Raw genomic sequence first — 9885 nt, forward strand, 5'->3', positions numbered from 1 at the left:
CAACCTGCTCCTCTACAAAACATCTCTACTTTATTCCATACAAATCCCAGAGCATCCCACTCTTCCCATCCTGCAGCGGGGAGCGGAGACAGCCACAGCTCCCCATGTCCCATCGCATCCCACTCCAGCTGCCCTGTGGTCCTCAGTGCTGCAGCAGCCGGCTGTAGGGTCCACCGCGGGTCCTCAGTTCGGTGGGTGTCCCCATCTCAGCCATGGTGTCATGCTCCAGCACCACAACATGGTCTGCCTTCTCCAGCATACGGGGTTGATGGCTGATGAGCAGCATTGACTGGTCCCCCCTGTTGGGCATTGGGTAGGTTTGTGGCGTGGCATTAAGCTGGTACATTCGGTGTTACACGCTGTGTGTGAGTCCCGTCTGTTCCCGTGTGCGGAGGCACGGTACTTTCACACAGCAGCCTTGATTTGTCGCCGGATCGGGAGGCGACAGCCTTCATGTCAGAAATGTGGACAAATGCTTCTGTTGTCTGAACCGTCTCTTGGCCCTCAGCACAATGGTGCGCTGCCTTTCCAACCCTTCACAGCATTGCTAGGTGCCAAGTGCTGTGCTTTAAGTCTGTTGTACGATGAGTGGCAGCAGAGACTTTCCAAGTGAAATGCTTCATGCTGTAGATAAACAACAACAACAAATACAGCTGGGTTAATGTGGTCGTCTTCCTGTGGCATATTAGTTGAAGCAAAAGAGAAAATCCCCATCCCTTCTTGCTGGTGCTCTTGGCCACCCCCAGGATGGGCTGAAAAGCTCTTCCAGGTCCTTTCCTTTGAGCCTTTGCTGCAGAGGGTCCCCACAGATTCCATTCCAAGATCTCCCTAAGCCTCCCTGTTTCCTACAGCTGTAGGCACTGATCCTAAAACAGCTGGGCTCTGTTTCCATCCTGTGGGACCCCAGGAGTTCCTCACACCATCTTCTGCAAAGCCAGAGCTGCCCACAGTCCCCCACAGCCACTCTTCCCACTACATACGTCAGGGTGCGGATGCAGCGTGCTGAGTCCCGGATGTTCCACACTTTGATGTACAACGTGGACACGGTGAACACCAACCCCGTGTGGCTGCAGTACTTGATGGAAACGACATTATTTGGGTGACCCTTGAGGGAAGCAATTTCCTGACCCGTCACCAAGTTCCACATCTTACAGCTCTGGACTGTAGGAAGAAGAACGTGCCTGAGAGAGTTGGGCTGGGGAGTTCCTCCGTGGCGTGGAGGCACCGACTCCTTCCCAAGAGCTGCCTCCCACCACCCACAGCTCCTCTCCAGGGCAATGGAGCCAGCCTGCTCCAGCACCTGGACATCAGAAGGCAGGGACAGGAAAGCAGCCCAGAAGGAACCATCCCTGCCATGCACCCCAATTCCCCACGCCAGCCTGGGGAGATCTATGCGAATAGCGCATAAAAAGCCAGCAGCCCCCACACCTGTTCTGTCCAACATATACCTTTTTAGGCAGTGAAAAGCAGTTCATCGGTGGCATCCAGGCAGAGCACAGGCTTGGTGTGTCCTTCTGCCACAGAGACGCACTGCAGTGGGGCTGTCCGGGCATTCTTGGTGCCACCCACTGGATTAATGATGCCCCCTGCATGGGAAAGAAAGAAGGTGGGGTAGGTATGTGGAAAGGCACAGCACTGTGAGGTCCTACAGGCATGGGAAAGCACGAGCTGCCTCACCCCCAAGCATCTTCCACTTCCTGGTAGGGCAATGGGCCCCTCCATCTGAACTCAGGCATATCTGAGCAATCATCTTCATGGAAAACCTTGGCATCTCCCCACTAGCAGCCCCTGCCTAACGGCTCTGCCCAGGTGACACAGACTGTGAGACGTGATGCTCACGGCCTCTGCTCTGAGCCAGGAAACTCAGCTCATTGGACCCCAGCTCAGCTGAGGACAAACTGCACTTTCTCCATCCTGAAGCTCTGCCAGGAATGGTTCATTAGACCTATTTCATGGCAGTTCCTTCAAGCTGCCAGCCAGCCTGTGGTTGGCAACGTTGTAAACGGAGCTGTACTCCTTTTAAAACCAAAAGGATGACAGAGGGCAGCACTGGCATTTGCACCCAGCACCCTGTGCCCGATGCTGGCTCAGGGGATCCATCCTCACCAAACCTTCTTCCAAGGGACGCCCTGCAGGCACCTCATCCCTCCGGCCACAGCATCTGCCAATCACTTCCACATCAGAGTGTTCAGAACACTGAGGTCCAGCAGCCCCACTGCTGCAGTCCTGAGCTTTGCCAGCTCTTTCCTGCTGGCATTCCAAGCGCCGCCTGGGGCTCTGAGCTGTGCTAAATCTTTTTCTATGAGTAGGCAAAACAAGGCAGGAGGCTGGAGAAGGGCAGGCCCAGGGCTGCATGAGGTCTGCATTAGTCAGGAGGGTGAAGGTAAGCTCATTAATTCGGGTTTCGAAGTCACACGAGTGCGACCTCCTTCTCAATTAGCAGCTGTGCTCACACATTCAGCAGCTCTCCTCTGACCCCTAGTGTTGCTACTGGTCTCGAAGTGACACCGAGACCAAAGGGAAATCCCGGCTCCCCAGGGTGAGATGCGATCAGAGCAAACAGCTCAAGGTGACAAAGCACACACGCGCCTGGAGCCGTGAATCCAGTGGCTGCTGAGAGCAGAGCACCCATCAGCACCAGAGGTGCTCCTAAAGGGCAATGAGAAGGTTGTCCTTGCACTGGGACAAACTCAGGAGCACATTCAGCCCGAGGCTGAGCTCTGCACAGCAGTGACTTGGCTTCTGGGGCAGAGAGCTCTGCTCACACAGGACCCAGCACTGCAGAGATATGGCCAGGAGTGGGGAACGCCTGCACGTGTTTCCCTGGAAGATGCTTGCAAGAAAAACACACTGACAGTGCCCAGTGTTGCTCACCCCAGCATTACAGTCCTGCTGGAGAGCCAGGGATGGGACAGGACATGCTGACAAGAGATGGCACAGAGTGTGTGATGAGGACCTCGATCTGCTTATTAAGTGGATGATGCGGAGAGGTCTGGCTGATGAAGCTTCTCACTGTGTGAGTCGGTCAGCATTAGAGAAAGCCAGCATGGAGCTCTGTGAGCTTGTGCAGGGGACAAAGAGGCGCAGAAGCTGCTACCCGCCCTTGGTGCTCTTAGAAAGTTTTCTGAATTGGCCAAGGAGGAGCGGGAGTTATGGCTAACCTGTTTCCTGCAGGGGTGAACCCCAGAGGTTTGAGACCAAATGAGGTTTGGCAGCTGGATGTCACAGACTTCCCAGAGTTTGGGTGTTTCCGTCACTTGCATGTCACAACTGACACATGCAGTGGTTTTCTCTGGGCTGTGGCACAATCTGGACAGACCGCCATGCATTACATAAAAGCGTTGTGCATGGCCATCGCTGTCATGGGTGTACCTCATGAGTTAAAGACTGACAATGACCCAGGATATAGAAGTGCATGTTTTGGACGCTGGTGCACAGCTTGGGGCATTAAGCATATCTTCAGCATTCCCGGCAGCAGCACCGGCCAGGCTATTATGGAGTGTGCACATCAGACCTTGAAGGGGCGTCTTTGTGCGCATAAAGAGGGGGGAGGGCTGGAGGGGCCTGAGCTGTGCCCACACGCTCTCCTCCTGCGTGAGAGAATCGGATGGGAGACCATCAGCTGACCGAATGGACACCAATAGGTCAGGTCCTGATCAGACCTGACGCAGGGCCATGGCTCCCAGGCCCTACTCCTCGTCATGGGCAGGGGATACCCCTGTGTCGGGACCCCAAGTGGGCCCTGCTGGCTGCCGGCACGTTGGGTTAAGCCGGCACCAAATGACGAGCCATCCTGCGCACCGTGAGGATCCGAACATCTCAGCACCGGTTTTGGTCAACGTCTCCTTGGTTAATGTCTCCAGTGCAGCCAGTGATTTGACGTCAGCACTGGGCAGCGGCTGCTGGTAACGGCACATGAGACAGCGTTGCTCCCAATGTGCCTGAAGGTCCGAACTGGGAATCCAGCCTTCATGCCGGACTGATAGTTCGTGAGCGGGGGAGACCTTGTTCCTGGATAGTCCCCCAGTGGTGGACATTCAGAATGATTCGTCACAGCCAATATGTTTTTGTCTTGTTATTTGGTTATGGGGTGTGACATTTATAATGCACACTGGACAGAACTGGAATGCCACGAAGATTCTGTACAATAGTGTTACATTGAACTTGGAAAAGTTGTAACTTCATTGTGTACTGTGCTGTTATCTTGAACTTGAATGCACTGTTCTCTACAAGTTGACTAAGTGTTGCCATACAGCATTTCACAATTGTTAGGCAGATTGCTGTTGTGTGCTTTCAGGATTGTAGGCACTACAGCTGCATCTCTTTGGTATGTTATTATGACAGCTTAATTGTTTTTCGCATATGTTTAATGTTTGATTCATTTGCGGAATAGCCTTAAATGTGCGAATCACCTTTGGAGTAACAGGGAGTACGTGGGGGAACCTTTACAGGGGCTGGAGATGATAAAGAGGGGGGAGATGTTGGGTATTGGGCAGGTGGTGCCTGCGTGCACCAGGGCTGGAGTCAGGGAGGTCACAAGTATCTGATGGGGCGGTTCTAGATTCTAGAACCCGTCCAATTGTGAGAACAAAAGTGCTGAGCTGTGTGCGTGTTCCACGGTGCAGAGTCCAGTGGCAGTTGGTGCCCGGTGTCTGTGCTGAGCAGCATTGAGGTCTTTAGGATCGTAGGAATCTGCCAGAGAGGAATCTGTTGTGAAGGTACTAAAGGTAAAAAGGCAGCATTTCTATCAGTATTATAGGAGGGAAGGAAACTTTGTCCTTAACTGCTGTTTTTGTTCCCTTTGTCATGCAGTCAGTCCAGCAACTAACTTGAGAACCCGACTTCTCCTCTCTTTAGTTTAGATTTGGGAAAATTCCCTGAAAAAGAAAAATATTTTTTGGAAAATTCACTAGTGTTCGTGTGAGTAAAAGGTTCCAGCCTTTCCTTACTGACTGTAGGAAATGCTTAGCACAGAAAAGTGCAGCACTTTAATGAAAGAGTTCCGAATCACTTGAATTTGATCTTCTGTCTGTCCTGGTTGTAGGTTTTACTGCATTTGATACCTTAAAAAAGAAAAAACCAACAAAACAAACCTAAAATACCAAAATATTTGATTTTTACACCAGAAAAGAAAAAAAAACCAACCCAAACCCTTGTTGTGGCTGAGCAGAACGTGCTGCAGCTCCATGCAGTGCTGAGTTACCGTATTCAGGCACATGTGTGTGGATTTGTGTATTGATACGCACTGGCATGCTTTTGCTGTACAGGTAACAAAGACAGGGGAAGGTTTTAGTGTTTTCTTCATAGGTGAAGAAACCTTGAAGACCAGAAATTCCAACTTAGAGAATTTGACATTGGCAAAGTGAGGAGGAAAATTCTTCCTACCCCGTTATTCTTAATTGACGGATTCAGTGTTGGTTCAGCCTACAGGAGAAGTGAACTGCAAGGCTTTGAAGATCGCTGTCTTTGCTGAGGTTGTCCAGGTGGGTGAGCTTGAAGACCTGCAGCGGTCAGACAAATGTGTTGGGGTTACTCACTGCTGTCACTCGTGGTGTTGAAGGAGGGGCTCCATTGGAGGGCTTGCAGCCGTGCAGCCCAGGGGCTCCGTGCTGAGTCAGGGTGATGCTACTAGAGTTTGACCAGTGTTGAGGAGGGCAATGTTTTGAAACAACTGCTCCTGAGAGACTGATTGAATGAAGAGAAGAAAGCTGGGAAGATGATAGATAGGAGCACAGCTCAACTTTGTGTGCTTCTGATATTTCAGTTTTTTCTTGCATGCTCAGCTTCTTTTTGCTCCTGTGGCCTTTGCCTTGCAGGTTGTTTTCCTGAATTTAAGCTTTTACTGGGTGAATGTTGTGTAGGGGGGGATTTCTTTGTTCACCCAGTAGCCAGTTGGATGGGCAACTGGAGACTCAGCATTTATCTGTGTGGGTTTTCAGCCTTGCCTGCCATCTTTGTGCAGTGGTTGTAAGGTTAGGATCAAAGTTTTAAATTGATCCTTTTCTTCCTTTAGCTACTCTGCCGAGTCCACCAGAGTCTGCAGGTGACGATCCGAGGGCAGCTGAGATAACAGTGCAGCAGAGCAAGCTTTCTGTGCACTCCGATCCCTTTCCACAGTCATTGGAAGTGATGGAAGTGGAAAAGTCAGAGAATGTCCCAAGCCCGACACATCCTCCCGTTGTCATCAATTCTGCACATGATGACAAAGGTGATGGTGAGTGTGGTTGATTTCCTGGTTCTCTAGTAGTTACTCTATTCACTTAGGCTGCTTCTATGGGTTTACCAGGTAAGTGTAGCTGTTTAAATAAAGAACCCATCTGTAGTCACTTCAATTTGTACTTAAGAATATTAACTGTGGGCTGAAGTGTCATTGTATGAGCTACATAAATGTGGGAAATCTGATTGAATTCCTACCGCGTAACTGAAGAGGCTGATTTTTTCTTTCCTTGTACAGACCAGCTTTCTAAGGAGGGAGAAGAAATAAAAACACCTGTCCAGCAACCAGCTAAAGAAAACCATCATGGATTGCGGATCATTTCCATTAGGAAATCTAATGCTGATACAAAACAAGGTATTCCAGGATTAATCAGAAGCACTTGCCAATTAACTCTAAAGCAATTTATTGTACAAACACAACAGAACATAGGGTTGCTGAATGGACTCGGCTATTTCCATGATCTTGTTCCTACCTCGTAACTTCATGTGCCTTTCAGATTAGGAAGGTAAACTCCTTTGTTTAGAGCATTAGAGCACGACGAGGCCACAGCATGGAGTTTAAGTGCCTGTATGTGCATCTTTTCAACCAGTGGTGAAAGCCACATTTGCTGAGAGAGGAATCTAATGTCATGTGGATGGGATAAAGTAAGGGATAAAGCCTACTTTTAATATCCAGAAGGATGAAAGGAGGGCAGCAGACAGACATCAGGTCCATGGTGCTCTTAGCTGTGGGGAGAGCCGACAGGGTTTGTTCTGCATGCTTCTGAGCAGGAGGCAGTTTGCAGAGCTGTGGTCCTCAGCGTGTGCCTCTGTCCCTCAGTCTCATTCACTGCTCTGTGTTCCCAGATGACAGTCTGAATTTTGGAATAAAAACACTTGAAGAAATCAGACTGAAGAAACAAAAGGATAAAACCGAACAACAAAGTGGTGAGTTCATATGCCCTACTTTGTTATCCTTCTGATAATACTCAGATAGCTGGCACTGTGTTGGGGAATAGAGCTGTGCAGTGGTTGTTGCACATTGGACAGTAGTGAGTAACAAATGCGCTTTGGTCTTTGTGACAGTTCTGTCAGGTTTGTTTTTGTTGTTGGCAGTGGCTTTTCTTTTTCCTGTTGTAAACACTGTCTGTTTGTTCACTTGGATCAGAAGGGCCTTCAGGAGCTCCTGCTCATCAGCTCCAATCTCAGACTGTTCCTGTGCCGAAGAAGGAGAATGTGCGGACACTGGTCAGAACTGTGACGCTGTCTGCAAAGCAGGGTAATGATGAGTACCTTTGTTTCCATTTGGTGGCTCCTAAGTGGAATGGATAAATTACAATTGGGACTTACCCTGAGTGCATTACAGTTGCAATATTATTTTCTGTCAGGGCTGTCAAAGTGGTGTCTTTGTTTTGGGTGGGAAATGAGCTCACAGGTCAGTAATTCTGTTGGTTTCTGTCAAATAAGCACTTTGTTTTTCTTCGTTTTAGGGGAGGTGCCTGTGATTCGACTGAATATTGCTGATAAACCTGGAAAACAGGAATCCTCTGTAGGTAAGGGCTGCTTGTGAGCTGCTGTTTGGCTGCCTCCACGCAAATGGGAGGGCACTGCTGAAGCAGGAGGGAGGAAAGTGTGTCGTGGGTCTGTGATGACTCCAAGTGGCACACAAGTGTAGCAGCTGAAAGGTGAATTTGAGAACATACACTTGGAGAAACCAAAGTTTGTGGTTGACTGCTGTAAAAATCTTTCTCCAAAGGAATTATCTTAGGAATGTTGTTGTTTTCTCTCTGTAGCTGATGTCAGTGGCCTTCCGCTGAAACGCAGCCTCGCAGAAAGGCTGGGGAAGAAGATCAAGATTGACAGAGCACCAAGGAGAGGTAAATGTTCATTGGTGTTTGCTGCACAGATTCTCTAGGCTTTCTGCTTGTTCTTTCCTGGGAGCGTTCTCTTTGCGTGCTTGCTGAAGTCTTCATCACTGGGATTTGAAGTTCCTTTCCCTGCCCCGTTTTGAAACGTGAGCACAGAGCTGGCATTTATGCAGCATCCCTGGTTTGTTCCGTTCTGTAGTTCAAGGCATGAAGTCTCTGAAGGAGAGACAGGGACATACTTGTGCTCAGATAGATAATAACTAGGTATTACACCTGCTTTCCCCTTTTTCCTTCTCATGAATTTAGACCACTTCCACAGAGCCCTAAATGTTAATTTGAAAGGGAAAAATCGGACTGGTTTTCAAAATATAGGAGAGATGGCTTAGGAGAGAAAACTGCAGAGTGAAGCTGTCCTGTGATGAGCTGTTGGGAACACTCATATTCTGTAATATTATGACAAATCTGCAAACTTAAGCTCTTGTTGGACTCTCATTTAATCATTATGCTTCTCCTTTCTTGATGATGGCAGAGAAGGGTGCCAAGCCAGCAGGGGAGATCCATGTGAAAACTCTGGAAGAGATCCGTCTTGAGAGAGCAAATCAGCGAGGAGAAACCCCAGCTGCCCCCCAGGCAGAAGGGTGCTGTAAGGTGGAGGATCCCAGCTCCAGGGTGAGGCCTTCCCCTGCAGTTCACATCAAAACCTACTCGGAAGCCCTGGCTGAAAGGAAACACAAAGGACTGGAGGAAGAGAAGCAAAAAGTAGAAGAGCTTCTTACTTACAAGAGAGCTGAGGGTAAATGCAAGAACAAGAGAATTTTCCCTCCACCTGGGCCGGGTAACGTGAAACTGGAAGAGCCACGGCGTAAAATCAAGAGATTGGAAGAAGTGCATGTTAAAACCTTGGAAGAAATCAAGCAGGAGAAAGCCCTGCGGATGCAGCAGGTCGCAAAGCCAGCAGGTAAGGAGGTGCTTCACTGTCTGCTCTGCCGAAGTGCTTCCCCTGTCAAGCAAATGGAGTTTGCTTAGAATTGCCTGGGCTGTTTCTTACAACATGCAAAGGCAGGAAGTGCCAGGATGTCCATCCATGTGTTTTTCCATTGAATCCGTGGTGTCTGCCTGCTTCATTCTGGAAAATTCATTCGCTGTGAGGTTTTGTAATTCAGTTTCTCTTGTACATTTTTTTTTTCTGCCATGTTTTTGGTGTGGCATGTTCTGTGTGTTGATGCCAAGGTTGCCTTCATCTTTGGCGTGTGTTGCTTAGTTCGATATGTAAATGTATTTGAAAAGCATGGATTGACTCCTCAACATGGGGGCCAACCTCTGTCAGAAAGGTCAGGGGGTGAATTATTCATTGGGGAGGTGAAAGGCTTTGTGATGAGACAGCATGTGAAGGAGGGAAGAGCTTGGATACTGTATGGACTGCGTGATGCCACCTCTGTCTGTGCTTTGTTATTGAATGTGAGGAAATAAGCACATGGAGGAAACACTGGCACTCAGGTTTCTTTCTATGCTTGCTGTTGACCAAATGATTTTCTTTTTCCGTGTTTTAAAGCACCTGGAAGAGAAGAGAAAAAGACTGTGGGATGGAGCAGGGCTGCTCCCAAAGCTGTCTCTGCACCCTCAGAGGTGAGTCCCTTCTGTAGATGGACACATTGACACAATTTCTTCACATGTTCTCATGTCTCACTGCTCACCGTGTGCCACCATCATGAGTGCATTCCTACCTTCCTGCCTTTGGTGAAGAGCTGCAGCCATGTTTCACAATCCTGATACTTTCAATGGCTTTCCCAGTCAGCTTTGCACTCCTCAAACTCAGAATTGA

The 9885-nt window shown here is 49.1% G+C and overlaps 1 protein-coding gene and 1 long non-coding RNA gene across 2 annotated transcripts; one reads left to right on the top strand and one right to left on the bottom strand.

The window, feature by feature from the left end:
• Nucleotides 1-211: 211 nt before the first annotated feature.
• On the bottom strand, nt 212-1161 carry LOC146756827 (uncharacterized). Its single transcript, XR_014937215.1, has 2 exons — nt 981-1161; nt 212-624 (listed from the first exon to the last, which is right to left on the bottom strand). It is a non-coding gene; the product is annotated as an uncharacterized LOC146756827 (long non-coding RNA).
• A 1885-nt stretch (nt 1162-3046) lies between these two features.
• Nucleotides 3047-8327, top strand: LOC146756828 (zinc finger CCCH domain-containing protein 11A-like). Its single transcript, XM_085523820.1, has 7 exons — nt 3047-3056; nt 6014-6214; nt 6455-6571; nt 7063-7143; nt 7364-7474; nt 7686-7748; nt 8263-8327. The coding sequence occupies exons 1-7, from the start codon at nt 3047-3049 to the stop codon at nt 8325-8327; spliced, it is 648 nt and encodes a 215-aa protein (XP_085379946.1).
• The last annotated feature ends 1558 nt before the right edge of the window (nt 8328-9885 follow it).

The sequence above is a fragment of the Coturnix japonica genome, chromosome 25 (assembly GCF_054131305.1).
Source record: "Coturnix japonica strain WE chromosome 25, WE-NBRP24, whole genome shotgun sequence".
Taxonomy (NCBI): Eukaryota; Metazoa; Chordata; class Aves; order Galliformes; family Phasianidae; genus Coturnix; species Coturnix japonica.

Coding starts and splice junctions, on each gene's coding strand:
- LOC146756828 (XM_085523820.1), top strand. Junction 6,215..6,454: donor ACATGATGACAAAGGTGATG/GTGAGTGTGGTT, acceptor TTCCTTGTACAG/ACCAGCTTTCTAAGGAGGGA. Junction 6,572..7,062: donor TAATGCTGATACAAAACAAG/GTATTCCAGGAT, acceptor CTGTGTTCCCAG/ATGACAGTCTGAATTTTGGA.